Here is a 21,680-nt window from a genome sequence, read left to right on the forward strand (position 1 = left end):
CTAAAGTCTCAAAAAATATAGACTAGACCTTATAATTACCCCCAAAAGGAGACTGAAAGAATATCAATAAAAATAGACCCACATGTTTACTTTCCCATCTCTATAACATTTTTATGAGAGTAATTAACACATATACCAAGAGCATCCCTGATAAAGAGAACAGGCAAGTTTTCACACACCTCATCTTTATAGTCACAAAGCTGATTGAAAGACATAAAGAAAGCAAGGTGCCACCAGGCATATTGTCAGTAGAGCAAAACACTACCTTAAAAGTTCTCCTCTAACAAGGAAGCTCACATGAATATGTCATAATCATATGAGATTCTCTGACATATTTAACAGTAGCAATAATTTTGTTTCATCATTCTCTGATTATTAATGTCAAGTGAGCCATCAAACTAGGAATCCTGTGCTCACCATAGTGATGGAGGAATCCATTCCAGAGACTAAATTAGAGAAGGATTCCTTGGAGAATTTGAGACAGATCTTCAGAGAAGTTGAGGATCATCTAAAGGATATGAATAGACTATAACATGCTAGCAAAGAACCCTACAGGACAAATGTCAGAAAGGATAAAGAGATTTACAATCAGAAAAGCAAACAGATCAATTATGTAGCAACCGTGAGAAGAACTCATCAGACACCCTGTTTATCCTTCAAGTCCTTAGTTCACTGGAGGACCTCCTTATGAAAACTTTAAGGGAGAACACGAATAAGAGTCACACAAGATGGGAAAGCATGGATAGGCAATCTGTAACCTCGGTAGTAGTGCCAATATCAATGCAATCATAAATCTCTTAAGTGTAACTTTGAGAACCTGGTATTTAAAAATCATTTGTCACTCTTTTCACATAAAGACATCAAAATGAGCATATTACTAAATAGTAATATATCAGAAAACAATTTAATCTCAAGCAAAAATCTAGTTTACCAAGAATCAAAAATGATAGATACTTAATATATCCAGTATAGCATATTTTATGTAACAATTTAGTTGTATACATTTATAAAAAAATTTCACCTTAGTTCCTTGCTGTATCTTAGTATCAGCAGGTTTTTTTGTTGAAGACTTTTCAACTTGAACAGTCTGAAACATAACATAAATGATATGAAGACATTAATCTCCAGATAATTGTGTTCATTAACTTTTCCTGCCAAAAACATAACATGAAAGATTCTATATGGATAGCTTTTTTTTTTTAGGGAGGCAATTGGGGTTAAGTGACTTGCCCAGGGTCACACAGCTAGTAATTGTCAAGTGTTTGAAGCTGGATTTGAACTCAGGTCCTCCTGAATCCAAGGCCAGTGCTTTATCTACTGTGCCACCTAGCTGCCCCTTATAGGTAGCATTTAAACACAGCTTAATATTCCCCTCCCTAAGACTTGTGCCTGTGTCCAAGTCACTTAAGTTCACTGGGTTTCACTTTTCCCATCACACATGCTTTATGAAAGGAAAGGAAATCATACAGTATGTATAAAAGTACTTTGATTTTTTTGGAATTAAGGTGATATGTATATATGTGTGTGCATGTGTGCAATATGTGTGTGTATGTGTTCTATATAGCACGCACACACACACATATATCCACAGTATTATTTAGCCCTTCAAGTATTGTGGCAGTGAATGCAGCACTGAGCCTGGAGTCAAGAAGAATTAAATGCAAATTCTCCCAGACACTTATTAGCTAGGTAACCATGGGCAAGTCACTTAATCACTGCCTGCCTCCATTTCCTTGACTGTAAAAAGGGGCTAACAATAGCACCTACCTCATAAGGTTATTGTGAGGATCAAATGAGATAATAGCTATAAAGTGTTTAGCACAATGCTTACATATAGTAAGAACTATTGAAATATTAGCTATTGTTGTTGACCATTTCCACCTATGGGTCTTCTTAGCATCTCAAACTTAGCATGTTCAAAATAGAATTCATTATTTCTCTCCCCTAAATCTGCCCCTTCCCTAAACTTACCTTTTGCTGTTGAGGTTACCATTATCTGTCCAGTCACTCAGATTTGTAACCTTGGAGTCATCCTGACTCTGCCCTTTTCTCTATAGCCCACCCAAGCAATTTCCAAGTGTTGTTGACCACTTCCAGAACATTTTTTACATCCATCTCTGTATCTCCATATGGACACCATCCTAGTTCAAGTCTTTATCACTTCTAGCCTACACTACTTATATTGCTTCCTAGTGGTCTCCCAGTTTCCAGTCTTCTTCCTCTAATCCATCCCACATATAGTTGCTAAAATAACTTTCTTAAGGCACTCACTATCTGATGATGTCTCTGTCCTGCTGAAAAACCTTGAGGGGCTTCCAATTGTTTCTAGTAATTCCCTGAACTTGATACTTTTTATATCCACAAAACAATCTCCCATTTCTAGAATTCTTTCTTCATCTTTACCTAACACAAATCCTACTTTCCTTCAAGGCTTATCTCTAGTGTCATCTCCTCAATGAAGCTTTCCCTTATTTCCTCAGTTGTTGCTCTCTACATCTTCAAATTGTCTTTGTACCTACTTATTCATCTACATAGTATATTTCTTCCCTCAAAAGAATGTAGGCTCCCATAGGGCAAAGACTCTTATTTTTGTCTCCATATCACTAATGCCTAACACAGTGCCTTACACAAATTGTATACTTAAGGAATATTCATTGAAGTGAATTTCTATGTTCAAAGAACTATGCTAAGTGCTAGGCGACAACAGAATAGACACGCCTTCTCAAGGAATTTACAATGTGATAATGAAAAGGGAAAAGCAGGGGAAGGATTCAAACTTTATTAGTGCTAAAGGACCTGGGATATAAAAAACCCAAAACAAAACCTGACTGGTTTGTGTCTCATTTAAGAAGTTAAAACATAAAAATATATTACCTTTGCATTTTTCAGCTTTTCTCTTACTTTGCCTCGCAGAGCTTCAATTATATTTTGGTTTTCTCCTGTTGCCAACTCTGTCACAAAATTAATATAATCAATCAGCAGTGGAAAAATGTTATTAAATATCTAACTATATATAATGCTGAGCACAAGGATAGTTACATAGGTCTGCTCCCTGTCTTATGGACCTTTAAAGTCAATATTCAGATATATTCATTGCCTAGCTTAAATTTCACAACCTTCATGAAACCTTCAGAAGTCCACACTGATACTTAGATTTTAAAATTTCACAACCTTCATGAAGCCTTCAGAAGTCCACACTGATACTTAGATTTTAAAATGTCAAATTAAACCTTTTAACTTAGGTAAGAGCTCATGGGTATATTTTTACTGGGCAAGTGTATATATATATATATATATATATATATATATATATATATATATATATGTAGTTTGTGTTGAAGATCCTTTTGTGAAAGGTTTTATACTGAAATTTACAAGGCAATTACCTAAGGCTGCTTGGCAAGATGCTGAAAGATATTCAAGTTAAGACATAATTTACATTCTGATTAAGATAACATTATGAAAATGTATAGAGAAGATAGATCTACCACATAAACTCTAGGAAATGTTAAAAATGGTCCTAGTAAGACTGATGATGTAGAAAACCAAAAGGAAGTATTGGTAAGCTCCTCTATCTTATCTAGATCCACACCAAAGGATAACTAGAAGCTGGTAGAAATGAGTAGAAGGGCTGACTTAAGTAAACCAGTGCCAGCTTAGGTAAAATTGAAAGGAGAGAAGGCAGAGAAAGGGTCATATTGAGGAAACCAGTATGAATTCCAAAAGCTGCCTCCTCTTGCTTCTGACCTAGAAAAGGAGGGGAGCTGGCTCAAACTTCCATGTGGCTCCTGAAACCAGATAATAATCCAAACAGGGTCATAACAAACTTGTTTCAGTTCTAATACTCAGATGCTTGAAATAAGATCCCAGTCCTGGCCTGTCATAACAATGTCAGGAGACAAAACTATCCCCAAAATAGGTCAGTGTAAGCAAAGAGAGCCCAGAGTGCACTCTTCAGAGAAGACAACACAATTCAACGTTTGGACATCAGTGTTCAGAGAGCTGTGTAGGCAGACTGGGAGCAATGTGATAGCCCACCTCTCAGTGGGGTTAGTTAAGGCCACATTAGAGGATAGAACCAACTCCCACCTGAGTACTGTGCAAAGGAAAGGAGACAGAAACTATCCAAGGCCTGAACCCTCAGGTAACTGAGAGAGAAGCCAGGGATTGGAGCAAAAGATAGGGCATGCCATTCACCCTCTCTAAATGAGTTGAGGCAAAATACAGAGACAGTGTTACCCATATTACAATGGCGACTGAACCATCTGATCCATCCAAGATTACCAGAAATCTGATAATTTGGCCTGACCATAAAATACTGAAAAAAGAAATGAGAAATATGACTAAAAGACAGAGGTGGAGACAAGATGGCAAAATAAAGCCAGCACTTTAGCTGAGCTCTTCCAATATACCCTTTCTATATCAACTTAAAAAATAATCCAAACTGAATTCTGAGTAGAGAAGCCAACAAAAAGTTACAGTGAGTCATTTTTCCAGCCTAGGGCAGCTGAGGAAGACAGAAAGATAGGTCTGTGAATATTGGGGTAGGGCTAACTGGGAACATAGTGTGGCAGAAGGAGGCACTTGCTGTGGGCTATGGTGGAGACATAACTGGGAGAAGCCTGGAGCCTAGGGATAGTAAGGGGACTGCATGCTTAGTCAGAAAGAGATCCCAGGGGACTCCATACTAGAATTGGGTGCAGGATTGAATAGCATTTGGCAGATCCATAGCCCAGTAACCAGTTTCAGGTCAGAGTCCTAGGTCAGAGAGGAGTTGTCACAGTCACAGGGGAATAGGGACCCTACCTGGATAAGAACAAGAATGTAGACCAGGACAGCAGTGAACAGACCTCTCTCTAAATAACACCACATTGGAAACAATGTGAGTTGTGGAAGCAGCAGCAGGACATAAAAGACAGAAATCCAGGATAGACAATCCCCTACTCCCAAATGTTATTAGAGCTCAAATCTAACATAAAGTCCAAAGTCAAGAAACAGGTTGGGGAAAATGAATAAAAAACATAAAACGAACCTGACCATTAAAAGTTACTATGGTGATATGGAAGCTCAAGACACCAATTTAGAAGAAAACAATGACATGAAAATGTCTATAAGCAAAGCTTCAAAGAAAAAAATGCAGATTGGACACAATTCCAACAACAATTCCTAGAATAGACAAAAAAGATTTTTTTTAAATGAAAAGAATTTATTTTAAAAATCAAATAAGAGTGGTTGATGAAAAATTGGGAAGAAAAATGAGAACATAGCAAGAATATTATGAAAAATATTAACAGGATGGTGAAAGAGGCATAAAAATACTTAAGAACATAACCTCTTAAGAATCACAATTGGCTAAACAGTAAAAGTACAAAATCTCACTGAAGACAATAAGTCCTTAAAAATTAGAATTGTTCAAGTGGAAGCTAATGACTACACAAGACATCAAGAAATAGTATAACAAATTAAAAGACTGAAAAAAAGAAAACCTGAAATATCTCATAGGAAAAATAACTGACCTGGAAAATGGATCAAGGAAAAATAATTTAAGAATTACTGGATTTTCTGAAAGTCATAATTTTTTAAAAATAGCCTAGACATCATATTTCAAGAAATTATAAAGGAAAACTGTCCAATATCTTAGAACCAGAAGGCAAAGTAGAAATTTAAAGAATCTAACAATTATGTCCTGAAAGAGATCTCAAAATGAAAACTCCTAGGAATATTATAACCAAATTCCAAAATTCCCAAGTCAAAAAGAAAATACTATAAGTAGCCAGAAAGAAAAAAATTCAATTCTTTTTTTGTGGAGTCACAGTTAGGGTTACACAATATTTTAGCAGCTACCACTAAAAAAGGATAAAGGTCTTGGAATATGATGTTCTGGAAAGGAAAGAAACTAGTATTACAACCAAGAATAACCTACCCAGCAAAACTGAATATAAATCTACAGAGAAAAGAATGGGTATCTAATGAAATAAAGAACTCTGAATAGAAAATTTGACATTCAAACACAAGACTCAAGAGAAACATTAAAAAGATAAACATGAGTAAAAATCATAAGGGACTTAGCAATATAGGGAGATGATATATGTAAACTTAAGAACTTTATAATCATTAGGGAACTTAAGAGTCTACTAAGATGGAGAGCATGGGTGTGAGTTTATTATGTTGGAATTATAACAAAAAAAGAATGGAAAGGTGAGAAAGAGGGATGCAGTGGGAGAAGGGGAGAATAGAGAGGAAGAATAGGGAAAATAATCTCACATAAAAGAAGTTCACAAGGAAGAGTTTTTCTAATGAAAGAGGAAATGGGAGGGGGTAGTGTGCGGGATTTGAGAACTTCTCATCTGAAGTGGTTCAAGGTGGAAAAAATATATATTCACACACAGTTGTGTATAGAAATTCATTTTTCCCAACAGGAAAATAGGATGGGAAGGGGCTAACAGAAAAAGAGGTAGGTGATTAAAGGGAGGGTAGATTGAAGGAGGCAATTCTTAGAAGCAAAACAGATTTTTGAGGAGCAGATAGAGTAAAAAAAGAAAAGAATAAATAGAAAAGAATAGGTTAGAAAGAAATACACAATGAGCAGCCACAATTGTACATGTGAATGGGATGAAATAATTCATAAATTGGAAGAGAATAGCACCATGGATTAGAAACTGGAAGCCAACAATATATTATTTACAAAAAACACATCTGAAACAGAAAGACTCACAGAGAGTTAAAATAATGGGCTGGAACAGTATCTATTATGCTGCAACCGAAATAAAAAAGGCAGGGGTATCAATCATAATCTCAGAGAAAAAGCAAAAATAGACCTAGTTTAAAGAGATAATCAGAAAAACTACATTTTACTAAACCATGTCACAGACAATGAATAGCAATATTAAATAAATGTGTACCAAATGAAATAGTATGAAATTTCTGAACAAAAAGTTAAAGTTAAGGGAGTTATAAGAGAAAGCTATACTGGTGTGGTATTCATTTTACTCCTCTCAGACCTAGATAAATGTAATTACAAAATAAACAAGAAAGAAGTTGAATAGGGAGATGAATAGAATTTTAGAAAAGTTAGATAAGACAGAACTTTGGAGAATACTGATTGGCAATAGAAAGGAATATACACATTTCTCAGCTTGCATAATACATATGCAAAAACTGACCATGTGTTAGGGCATTAAAACCTCACAAACGAATGCAGAAAAGCAGAAAAACTTAAATGCACCCTTTTTAGACCATAATACAATAAAATTATATTCAAAAATGGCCTTTGAAGCATATATTTCTTAATCTATTCATTGGAAATCAAATAACTAATACTAAAAATGAGTGGTTAAAGAATAAATCATAAAACAATTAAGGATTATATTAAAGATAATGACAACAGTGAGACAACCTACTAAAATTTGTGGGATGCTGCCAAAGTACTTAAGGGAAAAATTTATGTCACTAAACTCTTACATCAGTAAAAGAAAAAAAGAACATATCAACAAATTGGGCATGCAACTAAAAACAACAGAAAAACAAGAAACTAAAAATCCCTGATTAAAGACCAAAATAAGAAATCCTAAAAATCAAAGGAGAGATTAATAAAAAGTTAAAAACATTGAATAAATAAAACTAAGAGCTGCTTCTTATTAAAGGAAAAATAATAAAATAGATAAATCATTGTTTAATTTGATTTTTAAAAATAAATTTTTAAAAATTACCAGTATGGAAAAATGAAAAAATGAATGCATAACTAATGAAGATGAAATTAAAGCAATTGTTAAGAGATATTTCCCTCAACTATATACCAATAAATCTGACAATAAATGAAATGTATAAATATTTAGAAAAATATAAATTGCCCAGATTAATACAAGAGGAAATGGAATATATCATTAACTCTATCTTAGAAAAAAATGAACAAACCATAAATGAGCTCCCTAAGGAAAAAAACCTAGGACCAGATAGATTTATAAGCAAATTCTATCAAATATTTAAAGAACAATTAGTTCTAATACTATATAAACTGTTTGGGGAAAAAAGAGGTTAAAAAAGAGTACTACCAAGTTCCTTCTATAACACAAATATTGTGTTGGTACCCAAGCCAGAGAGAGCAAAAAAAGAGAAAGAAAACTATGGACCAATTTCCCTAGTGAATATTTATGTAAAAATTTTTAATAAAATATTAGAAAGTAGATTACAGCAATATATCACAAAGATCAAATATTATGTCCAAGCTGGATTTATACTAGATATGTAGGACTAGTTCAATATTAGGAAAACTATAAGTATAACTGGTCATATCAACAATAAAAACAACAAAAACCATATGATTATATCAATGGATACAGAAATGGCTTTTGACAAAATAATGAAACTTTTCTTAAAATGATAAGTACTATCTATCAAAAAAGGGAGAGTAAGCATTATCTATAATGAGGATAAACTAAAAGCCTTTCCAATTAGAACAGAGTGAAACAAGAATGTCCATTATCACCACTATTATTCCATATTGAAGATAAGAAAAAGAAATTGAAAGAATAAACAACAGCCATGAGGGAAAATAATTATCACTTTTTACAGATGATATGATGATTTACTTAGAAAACACAAAAGATTAAATGAATAAACTAGTTGAAGCAATTAGCAACTTAAGCAAGGTTACAGGATATAAAATAAACCCACATAAATCAACATTTCTATACATTACTAACCAACATATATTACCAGCAGGAAGAGATAGGGAAATTCCATTTAATATAACTGCAGAGAGAATGCCAGGATATACACAGGAACTATATGAACACAATTACAAAGCATTCTTCACACAAATACAAATCTAAATAAGTGAAGAAATAGTATTTGTTCATGGATAGACCAAGATGATATGACAAAAATGACAGTACTACCTTAATTTATTTATTCAGTGTCATACCAAACTAACAAATTATTATAATTATAATAATTTCATAGAGCTAGAAAAATAATAAAATTTATTTGGGGAAAGAAAAGGTCAAGAATATAAAGTAATCAATGAAAATAGTAAGTAGAAAGGAATATCATATCTCTTCTATATTATATTACATATTCAAATATATAAAACTATATTACAAAGTAGTAATCATTAAAACAATTTGGTACTGAGTAAGAAATAGGTTTCACCTGATCAATAGAACAGGTTACTTATATAATATACAAAAGCAAATGAGTACAGTAACCTAATGTTTGATAAACCAAAGCTACTGGGGCAAGAACTCACTATTTAACAAAAACTGCTGGGAAAACTGGACAGCAGTCTGGCAGAAACTAGGCATAGTCCAACTTATCACACCATGTATCAAGATAAGCTGAAAATGAGTAAATGTTTTTGATATAAATTAGGGGAGCATGAAAGAAATTACCTGTCAGAGAGATAGATAAGGGAAGAAGAATTAATGACCAAACAAAAGATAGATAAGTTCTTGGGAAGGAAAATGGATAATTTTGATTATATTAAACTTAATAGTTTTTACACAAATAAAACCAATACAGCCAAAATTAGAGGGGAAGCAGGAAATTGTGGGGGGGTGGCATGGATGGAAATTATAGCAAGTTCCTCTGATAAAGGCCTCATTTCTCAAACATATAGGGAACTGAACCAAATTTATAAAAATAATAGTCATTCCCTAATTGGTAAATGGTAAAAGGGTATGAACAGGCAGAAGAAATAAAAGTTATCAAGAGTCACATAAGAAAATGCTCAAATTAACTAATAGAGAAATGCAAATTAAAACAACTCTGAGGTATCTCTTCACACACACAAGGTTGGCTAAAATGACAGAAAAGGGAAATGACAAATGTTGGAGGAGATATAGGAAAATAGGAACACTAATGCACTGATGGTAGAGTTATTAACTGGTCCAGTCTTCTGGAGAACAATTTATAGCCCAAATGGCTATAAAACTGTCTCTACAGTTTCATCTGTATAAATATAATTTGCATAACTTTATCATATTCTTGCCCAATGGTTGGGGGAGAGAGAGGTAGAGAGAGGGATAGAATTTGGAACTGAAAATAAAAATAAAATTTTCCAAAAATATGACTCTTTAGACTATTCGAACATACTACAACAATTCAAAAATACTACAGCTAAGGGGCAGCCCAAGGGGGAAACCTGGAAGAAGAGTGACCTTACAACAACTACAAGCAGAGCCTCAGAGAAAAAAATATTTTGGCTGCAAGGACTAGAAGAGCAGCTGGAAGAAATGAAGCAAGAGATAAAATATAAAATGAGAACTTAAATGAGATCTTGTGAGAAAAATAACTGAAAGAATAATAAAAAGCCTAGTACAAAAGGTGGAAAACCATATTCAAATAGTGGCTCCCTGAAAAATAAAATGGAGTATGCAGAATTTACTTTTTCCATAAGAAGAAAAAAGAAATATTGTAACAAAGTCAAGAGACTGAAGAAATAAAAGACCAGGGAAGATATTTACTATCAAAACAACTAACCTGGGAATACAAACACTCAGGGTAATGTAAAACAGATTAGGTAAACAATCTAAAGAAAAAAAAGAAATAATATAGTAGGCTATTCAGTAAACCCAAAGACACCAGCTATTAGGATAAAATCTTGCTGCTGAGATTAAATTGATTCTGTATCATTTTTAATTGTTCTTATTTACAGTTATTTGATTTTGTCCTGTAACTCTGTCTCTGAATTTAGTTCAGAATTCAGCTGGCCAGGGTTAAGTTTAGAAATCCAGTTCTCTTGCTAATCACTGTTTTATTCTTGCCTCAAGGAATTCTGCTAACCTTGGAGAATGTGGCTTGCCATGAGGCAGTCGAGCCTAATATCTTTACACTACCAAGCTGGTTTTCTGTCCAAAGTCTTGGTCTTTATCTTTGGCCTTGCAGGTGGACTCCAAATTGAATACTTCTTAGTCTCAAGAGGGAAAGAGGAGGTTGTTGCTAGCCCCTCCTTACACATTTCCAGCCAATCGTGTTGCCCTCAACCCCATGATGTCACCTATTGTTCTATTCTTTGTTCTGTACTCCCCAAAACCTATAAAAGGGGAGCAGCCTTTTGCTTGAGGTCTTTGGCTGGAAATATTGACCTTTTTATTGGTAAGTAGCATGTCTCTGTTAATAAAATTATATCTTGCTTGAAGAATTGTGCCTCAGTTTAACTTTTTATTAAATATCACTTGCCACACTGTTCAAAACAAATCTGGGAAAATTAGTAAGAAATGTGGCAGAAATTAGATTTAGAATTATATATATATATATACACATATATATGTATATGTATATATATATTTACATATTTGTCCATTACAAATGGATACATAACTTAAATATAAAATATCAAATCATAAATAAATCAGAGAAAGAAGGAAGACCTTTTCTTTGGATCTGTGGACAGGGAGGGTTCACTAACCAAACAAAGTTTATAGAGGTTCACAGAGGATAAAATGGAGCTCAGGCCACTGACATAATGCCATTACCATGGGACTATAGGATATTATGTCAAAGTTTGAGACATCTTACCATTATTTCAAAATAACATTGTTTAGGGTAATATTATACTGGAGAGAATATATGGAGTAGAGAATAGAAAACTGGCCTGGGACCAAAAAGCCTATAGTTCAAACCCTGCCACTGACACACTTGGGTAAGTCACTTAACATCTCAGCTTCCTAGGAATATAAGTTGCAGAGAAGTTGCTCATCTTCAGTGATATAGGGAATTCCTCACAGGGAGCTCTTATATATTAATACTACAATTACATCCTGATGTTATCATAAGCCTGTTTAAAAAAATGAAATGCAGAGCATACCTGTCCATAAACTCTGAAGAGCATTCCATTCTGCCTGGTAGTAATCATACATCTTTGTCTTAGTTGGGGCTAATTCCTAGAGGAACTGTGCCCTAACTGAAGCCACGGGAGATCACCTGTCTTCCTTAGGACCAATACTAAGCACATCACAGTTGCAGTCATCATAGCAATTACCTTTCATAAGACTCTGGTCAGCATTTTCATCCACTACAATATGGTCTGTCTCTTCAGATATCTGTAAAGGATTAATTAATTTTTGAAATTGAGTATTCTTTTGGAACAAAAGATTGTCCTGGAGGTTTGGGGAGATTAATTGTTTTTATAAAAAGTATAAAAAGAAATTTTTTAAAAAAAATTCACATCTTATTCTTAAATGGCATTTATACCTATTTGAAGTTAAAAAAAAAAGTTTGTCACTATCCATTTTGTTACACCTATGAAAATAGTTGGGTTTTTTAAAACTCTTAGCTATCTTCATGCTACATACTTGCAGTTCTTTCAACCTTTTATCACTAGAAATAATGTTTATCATCAATCAGGATGTCTACAGTTTCTAAAATACATGACTACATGACTTACCTGGAAGTCAGCTATGCAGGAACTTCCATATTTAACTACACAATTAAAAGCCAGCAGTGGATGAGGTGTGGGGCTGGGTGAGGTGGGAGCAAGCATAGGGGTGAGGGACAAAATAATTGGCTCACATGAGTATTCCTTAAGCCCTCATTCCAGATCTAGTTACTCTCCTCACAGATGTGATTCCATAAAACCTGGTCACTGTAGTTATCAGCCTAATACTGGCAGCAAAGATGTCATGGAAGGAGTCTTCCAGATGCAACCCTGGGTACAACAGTATAGTCCCTGCCAGTAGGCTGAGTGAGAGGAAAAAAACACAAGAAACAGACACAAGCAATCAAAAAAACCCAGAGTAACAGAGGGTCATTTAGCATCAACCAGACAACTCCAACTGCACAGTAACTGATGTTCTGAACATCACACTTCAAGAAAAACTTCACCATGGACTGTTCCTCCCCAGAGCCATCCTATGACATCTCATCAGAGTTCTGAGCAATTCTGGTGGGCTTTAAAGGTATGCCAATGGATTATGAGCTTTAGCATGTTTGGTCAAGCTAGGAAAGGCCTGAGTTAGATCAAGAGTTCAGAGAGCTGGCCTTCCAGGGTGAAGGGAAACTCATCACCATCATGACTCTTGGACAGAGGAGAGTATGAGTCATGTTGTCCCTGCTGCTAGAGGAGCATAAGGGATTAAATGCTTAACATGTGGGAGCAGAAGGACCTACTACTATCATGAGTTATTTAGACAGTGAGGGTTCTATGCAAAGGGCATTGTCTGTCTGGCAACTCCAATGTGTGTTTGCCTTTTGGAGGGAGTCCAAACCACAGTAGTCTGCATTATAAATGAAATCAGAAGACATAAAAAACTTTCTAAATGAAAAGATATCAAATAGATTCTTCTCAAAAAAGGGAAAGGAGGGGCAGCTAGGTGGTACAGTGGATAAAGCACCAGCCCTGGATTCAGGAGGACCTGAGTTCAAATCCTGCCTCAGACACACACTTACTAGCTGTGTCACCCTGGGCAAGTCACTTAACCCTCATTGCCCCACAAAAAAAAAAAAAAAAAAGGAAAGGAGTTGGATAAGTAGTTTCTGCTATATCCCCAAAGACAATAAGAAGCATCATGTCATGGGATACTCAGTTCACTGTATGGTGCTCATAATAAGCATAAATAGAACATTACAAAAATAACTTTATGCACCAATTTTTGTTCTGTAAGACATAATGAAATTTTATAAATGTTTACAAAGAATCCTCAAAAGTCAGATTCTCAAAAATCAGATCAACATATATCCTAATATTTCAACGAAAGTGGATACAGTGGGTCAGCAAAAAATATATATATTGAAAAATATGTTTTGGGATGAGGAAATTAAAGTAGGCAAAGACTGGTAAGAAAACAAAAACTCAGAAGCTTCACACCAACTATCATGAAAACTTTAAGAGTTAGGGAAATTGGCAATATAAGCCCAGCTCTCTCCCACACCTATGCTAACAAAAGTTTGAGAAGAGCACCAAGTAGTGATCAGGAAGTCCAAGGAGAAACCATACTGAGTTGTTTTTCCATTCCCCAGATCATGAATTTAGCTTTCAGGGAAATGGCCAGGGCAGGAAAAGTTTGGGGGAGGGGAATGAGAAGGAGAAGGAGAAGCTCTGTTATTCAAGTCTGAGAGGTAGATCAAAGATTTCCATTGATGGGCTCAGTCCAGAGTGGGGAGATGGAAAGTTTGATCGCTCTGACCAAGGAGTAGGATATTCAACCCTCAGGCTCACACCATAGGTGGGCTGAGAGCTCTGTTGTTCTGGCTCAGACTGGATCTCTGACTTTGCCCAGGAACAAGGCATTAAGGCAGGGGCTGTAGACAAGTGGTTAGTCTATGGATCTCTCCCTTTGAACCTGCAGAACCTCCCAGTAACACTCACAGGCGCTGGAGCCAGCAACTATTGGAGTTCCATCAAAAGACAAGACTGCAATAGGGTTGCCTAGATGCAAACTGGGGTCCAGAGCCTATAAAGCACTACATGAGATCCCAGAGCTAGCTGAACATTTGCAGCTCCCTGGTCTGAGCTGCCCCTGAAATCTGAAGAAGCCAGAATGTAATAACTTTATAATCCAGTAGCATGACCCTAGATAAAGAGAGACCAAGCCTATAAAGGTCTAAACATTTGTTCCAAAAAAGCTCACAGCCTGTCCCTAACACCAATTTGCCAATACCAGGATTCTTGTCATTGCCCTTCATCTACCTGTATCTGCTTAGATGGAAGGGCACCATGGGGTTCTGTAAGTAGCATGGCCTACTCACCTCTCTTTATTCCAAAGTCTTCATTTAGACAGACAATACAACATATTGCTATAATGGAAAATAATCTGCCTTATGTGCTCTCCCATCTATTTTACTGCTTTATGTTCTGTAAGCTGACCATAGCTGAACTCATTGCGCACTTTTCTCCATGTCGGAAACGATAAAGGACCTACTTGTCTTGAACAAAAAGTAATCTATAGTTTTCTTAAGACACACTAGGACTGACTACCCCTTCCTTAGGTTCCCATAGATTGCGTTGCCTTTCAAGAGATGGGACCTATCCCCCAGATAGGAATAACTTTGTCTAATTTGCTCTGTCTCAGCAAACGTACTTATCTCAGTTGGGAAATTATAGAACAAAATGTCACCCTAACTCTCTCTTCTCCGTTTTTTCTTAGAACTGTGCACCTTGATGTGAGTGAGAAATGTATATCTGAGATTCTTTTCCTCTCCCCACTTCTGATTTCACTAAAACTCAACTTCTCCACATCCATGACACAGACACCCTGGATTGATGGACTGTATAGAGTGTCAATTACTGTTCTGCAATCAAGGCTTCCCAAATTCTTGGGAATTTCGTTGCATAGACGTGAGTAATGAATTTCAAACAACCTCTTCTTCCTACCTCCTCATCTTTGCCTCCGGACTTTCCTGGCTTCCTTCAGGTCCCACCTAAAATCTCATCTTCTGCAAGAACTCCTTCCTGATCCCTCTTAATGCTAATCCTTTCCCTCTAAGATTAGCTCCAATTTATCCTGTCCATATCTTGTTTGTACATAGTAGTTTCCATATTGTATCCTCCATTAGACTGGGAGTTCCTTGAGGGAAGGGACTAGGGTTTGGGTTCTTGGGGTTTTTTTGCCTTTGTATCCTTAACATTTAGCACAGTAACTGGAACAAATCAGGTGCTTAATAAATCCTTGTTGACTTGACTTAACTGCAATGCAAAGTGTTGGTTTTCTTTGTGTCACAATATTATTTATTACTATATTCATTCATTGTCGACCTCTAATAACATGAGATGAATGATGTGTGTAGACTGAACTTAATATGTCAACTTTGTGAGTAGCCTGAATCAACTATTGTTCTAATTGGCAAGACAAATATTGACAGATAAAATACATTTTGTTTACATACCTTTTTTTTAATATCTTCTCTTCTCTTAGAGATTTTTTTCATAATAAATCTTTCTTGAGGTTCCATTTTCTGCATATTTGAGACAATATATGCATGTGAACAGATTGCGCAATATAGGAAACCCACTTACTGAGCTAGATTGATTTCTGCATGAATATCAGTTATTACTTGCCCTTTAAAGATTTTAATTCACTCATATACTACTGCCCAAATCTTGAAAAACCATAAACCTGAGAGAGCATATGAGCAGAGGTGACCAATGTGAAAATGGGCCTGATGCCAGTGACAAAGTGTCCTAACTCAGAAGAAATAGTTGGTTGGTGAAAGAAAATCTGATGATATATTCATTTTTATTCTTCTATCACTAAGCAATTCAATATTTATATTTTAAGCATCTAACAAGAAGCTTTGACAATCAATCAACAAAGATCTTTTTGAATCTTATTATATTATCACCTACTGTCTTGCATCAATGTTACTTCATGACCATTATCCAAGTTTAACTATAGCTCTTTTTAAATGGTGTTTTGATAGAAGATAGAGGAAAGTTAGGGTGGGGTGGAGATGGAGGGAAGCAACATACCTCTATGAGATATCTAACAACAGGGAAGGATCACCACCTAGAAGTTTATTGTCTCAATGTTATAAGATACTTGTAAGGAAAGAGAAATTTGCCACCAAATGACAAGGATAATTATTGCTAATGGTAATACTCATTCACATAGCATTGTAACATTTGCAAAGTACCTTCATCACAACCACCCTGTGACATAATTAATGCTGAGGAAAGAAAAGCACAAAGGGAATATGTAATTTATCCACACACCCAGTAAGTACTGGCATCCAAATTAAAATTCAGGTCCTCTGACAAAGAATCTGATTAGGGACTGTATAATCTTGTCTAAATGAGGGGGCCTGCAAAGGGCTGCTATGATTTGGGGAATTTGGGAACAGGGATGGGTCATGTCTTCAAGCTCTAGTTAACATTTTCTAGGAGAAACAATAAATCTATCTTAATGAATGCCGTGATTATAAGTTAACCACGTGACATTATACAATGGGAAGATATGTTCTCCCCAGAGATATATAAATTCTGATTTGGCAGACATAGATTTTATCAATACAGCTCTTCACACAAGTTAGTGTATAGGGGTTTGTTCTTTTTTCTTATGGTAGGAAGGAAATATTGTCTTTCCTATATATGTTTTTTAAAATCGAATCCATAGGACCTAGGTAATTTTGCTAAATTTTGTAGCAATTACTGAAGAAATTAGAAGACTCATAAATCAGAAATTCCTTGTAGTTATTCTGAAAAGCAAATATTTAAGATCAATTTTAGAAAATATATGCTGCTTATTGAGTGATACAGATGTGTTTGTACTGTAATTTAAGAGTCTCTTTTTAGGGGAAGTTAGGTGGCGCAGAGGATAGAATGCTGGCCCTGGATTTAGGAGGACCTGGTTTTGGGTCTGGCCTTGGACAGTTGACAGTTGCTGGCTGTGTGACCTTGGGCAAGTCACTTGACCCCAATTGCCTCACAAAAAAAAAAAAGAGTGTCTTTTTATAAATGATGATTTGAAAGGCAAGTAGGCAATGCATGAATAAAGTGACAGGCCTGCAGTCTGAAAGACTTGAATTTAAATCCAGTTTCAGACATTTCCTAGCTGTGTGAGCTGGGCAAGTCATTTAACCTCTGTTTCCTCAACTATAAAATAGGGATAATAAGAGTTGTTGTAAGAATCAAATGAGATATTTGTAAAGTGTCTGGCACCTACCTACTTGGTGCTATATAAATATGAGTTATTATCACTATATCGGAACAAAAATTATTTTAGATATAGCAGTTAATTAACATGACATTATGGTCTGATTATTTCATCTATGAAGTCAGCATTGAAACTATGCCTTTTCATTCTTGGAAACTCAGCAATTTTATTCTGTTGTTTACTTTGTAGCTCCTTCTGATCATCACATTGTGCTTAATCTGAGTATTAGACAGCATTTCACCAAAATCACTGAAGTTCTGTTCCCCAAATTAATAAATTGGTTAGCTCTTTGTTTTGGTAAACAAGAGACTTTGTGGTTTTGCAAATATAAATAACTTACAGCAACAGTTCTTAAGCTGAGGCCTTGGAACTTACTTTTAAAATACTTTTATAACAATATTTCAATATAATCATTTTCCTTTGTCATGTTATGTATTTTATTATTTGCATTTAAAAATATTGTTCTGACAAGGGGTACATAGGCTTAACCAGACTTCCAAAGGATAAGTGCTACAAAAAAGGTGAAGAACCCCTGCCTAGGGTCATATCTTAGCCAATCCCATTATATATTTGTAAAAGGCAGTGGTATGGTGGTTAGAGTACTGGTCTTAGAGGAGGAAAATCTTGGTTCAAATTCTTTCTTCCCATTCTTATTAGTGGTGTGACTCTGTACAAGTCACTTAAACTGTCTCAGCCTAATTTTCCTTTTCTACAAATTGAAAGTAATAATGGTAACTACTTCATAGATTAGTATAAGCATCAAAGGAAATAATGTGGAAAAAGTGTTTTGCAAACTTTGGAGCTCTTCATAAATGTCAGCTAGTATTACTGTTATTATTATATTTGCTAGAGTCCCCTGAGGTGAAATTTCAGTAAGGTTTTTCCTGAGTATGCTTCAGTCGGTTCTCAAACTTTCTTAAATCAATTAAATAATAAGAGAAATAATTTTTAGCATGTTTTATCCCTTAGATGCTAAAGGGAGTAGGTAAATTCCAGTCTGGTGTTTGGATGGCTGTCAATTAGTATTTTTAAAAACGGCCTAAATCACTAATATTCATTAAATACTCAACAAATGCTTTCTGGTTGATTGAGAAGTGCCTGAATTTTCAGAACTGATGCTTTTCTATTTGCAAAAGGATTTTGTGGTCAAAATTAGAATTAAATGTACTTTGAATCACACGAGAGCATTAAGTACAAATTCTAGTTCATTTCTGCTCAAAATATTTGATTTTGAAATTAATTTTAAAACATAACTTTCCTTAACTGTGTCAGCTGACATCTCCCCTGTTTTCTGATAATGATCCATTAATTCTGTAATGTCACACACACACAAAAAAACACAGATTAATATATAAAGTAACAAATTGACTTAATTGATTACTCTGTGGGCTTCTTATCAAGATAATAAACTGTCTAATTTCAAATTCATATTAGTCATTTAATATTTCCAAGTACTAAAACATGAAACTATAGATATCTATTTTAGGTCAATAGTGGTAGAAAGGGCCAGGAAGGACAATTCCTCCTCACTACATTTGAGGCATTTTATCTCTTACAACAGGAAAAGCTTAAATAAATGATTAGCATATATTTCCAAGGAAATTATCATATTCTTTTGGTTTGACTTATTAGCTTCTAAACCAATATTTGCATTTTCTAACTATGAGTTATGAAAATATCCCAAAGCCCCAAGTTCTAGATCTTTAATTTCAACTCATTTAAAATAAAATGCCCAAGTTCCATCTATTACATAACTCAATTGCCCCCAAAATGCCCATAACTAAATAGCAGAATCTATGTATATGAGTTTTCAAGCTGTTTGAGAATTCTCTAAGAGGTTATTTTGTTTTAATAGTGTTGGCAGATTAAAATTACAGTAGAACTTTGCTTAAAATGAATTGTATAGGGAATCCCAGGTTCTGCCATTCTTTTTCTGGTTAACTAGAAATCACTTTTGGTTTCAGTTTGGTTTTTAGTTTCGTTGGAATTTTCCTGAAAGTATTAGTTCTTTTGGGGGGGGGGGGGGCAATGAGGGTTAAGTAACTTGCTCAGGGTCACACAACTAGTAAATGTCAAGTGTCTGAGGCGGATTAGAACTCAGGTCCTCCTGAATCCAAGGCTGGTGTTTTATCCACTGTGCCACCTAGCTGCTCCCTAGTTCACGTTTGTATTCCACAAACACACTATCTCTTTCATCCTTCCCCTCTTCTCCACTCACATGGCCACCATTCTAGTTCATTCTATTCACCATTCAGTCTATCCCCCACACAGTTGCCAAAATAATATTGCTAAAATTGCAGGTCTGACCAGTGCTTAGAGGGTTCTGGTGGCTTTCTCATGCCTTTGGGACAAAACACAACTCTTCAGTCTGACTTGTAAGCTCCTCCACAATCTGGCTTCAGCATTATTTCATGTTACTCTCTTTTATAAACTCTCACAGTTCCAACCAAGTTGGATTCTTGGCCAAAGTTGACATGCCATCTCCTGTCTCCATGCTTTCACAGAAGCTCTCCTCTGGGACTGGAATATGCTTGCTCCTCATGTCAACCCCTTTCCACGCTTATTCTTTGTTTCAAAGTATAGTTCAAGTGCTACCTCCTCAAAGAAGCCTCCTATCCTCTGCCCTTCCACTCCCCCCAAGTGGTTAAGTGTTCTTTCCCCTCCTTCCTAGCTTCATCACTTATCAGTGTACATGCTGTATTCCCCAGATGGAGCAGTGATTCTTTCCTTTTTTGTCTTTCCCCATACTTTGCACATAGTAGGTACTTAATCAATGTGATAGTAATGTTAGTAAGTGGCATGTAAGTACATACTTAAACTTTTCTCCTGAATGCCAGTCAAATTAATCTTCCTGAAAGATAACTTGGATCAAACTCTTTAGCCTGGCATTCAGTCAACTCCGAACTCCAGTAGATTTGTTCTACTGGAGAAATATTCACTCCAGGCCAGTCAAATCTATGACTCTTCACCCAAGTAAATGATAAAAATATAAAACAGAATAATGCCAAAGACAAATCCCAGATGCATCTCACTAGAGATCCCCTTCCATCTTTCAGGAATTCTTCCCTGACTAACCCAGCCCATGTTAGGTCTCATCTGCTGTTAGAGCTGGAAGAGACCTCAGGTATCTCTAGTTCAACCACCTCAGTTTACAGCTAAAGAAAATGAGACTGAAACAGGTTAAATGACTTCTACAAAAGGCACACAAGTAGAATCATGGGATTTAGTTTGTTAAGAGAACTCAGCAATTACCTAATTTAACCCTATAATTTTAGAAATGAGGAATGTAAGCAGAGGAATAATAGTTTACTATCTGTAAAGTACTTTTCTAACACTAGAGGGTAGATAGACAGCTAGGTGGCACAATGGATAGATTGCAAGACCCAGTCAGGAAGACCTGATTTTAAATTCATCCTCAGACTTACTAGCTGTGTGACCCTGGGCAAGTCACTTAACTATTGTCCGCTTCAGGTTCCTCATCTGTAAAATGAAGATGATAATAATAGCACTTACTTCTCAGGGCTCTTCTAAGGATAAAATGAGGTAATATTTGTAAAGTTGCTTTGCAAACTCTAAAACACTATAAAAATACTATTATAAAAAGGCATTATTTCCCAATTCACAATGAAACTATGATGACTTTCCAGATATGGTTCCAGATATTTCCAGATAAGCCTTTTGCGGTATGGGCTGTTTTAAAATTATTTTGTATTGACACAGCATGTAGAATATGTAGTCCACACAGTAGATGGATTCCCTATTCTCCAAAGGCCCCTCCCTATTCAAAGATAACACGGTACTAATTGGATTGAAACAAGAACACTACAAATCTTTTCCATGGAAATTTATAATGATTCAGAAAAGATCTTAACTACTCACACAGTAAAAGCAGTTTTTTTTCTGTTAGATATTCTCAACTTATTTCTCAGTTGACATTGTTAGTTTATTGATAGAGATCTCTCTCTAGAGCTGTAACCTTAAATACCACCTAGTCCAAGCCTTCCCTTTTATAAGGGTGAGGAGGTGACCTAAGGACACACAGGTAGGATCAAGGATCATAGGATTTGTAGTCAGAAGACCTAAGTTCAAATC

The 21,680-nt window shown here is 35.5% G+C and overlaps 1 protein-coding gene across 1 annotated transcript in view; it reads right to left on the reverse strand.

Annotated features, from left to right (window-relative positions):
* The window catches only part of CC2D2B (coiled-coil and C2 domain containing 2B), a 110,995-nt gene extending 98,478 nt beyond the window's left edge, over positions 1-12,517 (reverse strand). The window contains 4 exon segments of the mRNA XM_043989534.1: positions 1,022-1,087; positions 2,875-2,951; positions 11,981-12,041; positions 12,511-12,517. Coding sequence (XP_043845469.1) covers positions 1,022-1,087; positions 2,875-2,951; positions 11,981-11,987 — 150 coding nt within the window. The 5' untranslated portion in view covers positions 11,988-12,041; positions 12,511-12,517.
* Between the last annotated feature and the right edge of the window lie 9,163 nt (positions 12,518-21,680).

This window comes from Dromiciops gliroides, chromosome 2, assembly GCF_019393635.1.
Source record: "Dromiciops gliroides isolate mDroGli1 chromosome 2, mDroGli1.pri, whole genome shotgun sequence".
Taxonomy (NCBI): Eukaryota; Metazoa; Chordata; class Mammalia; order Microbiotheria; family Microbiotheriidae; genus Dromiciops; species Dromiciops gliroides.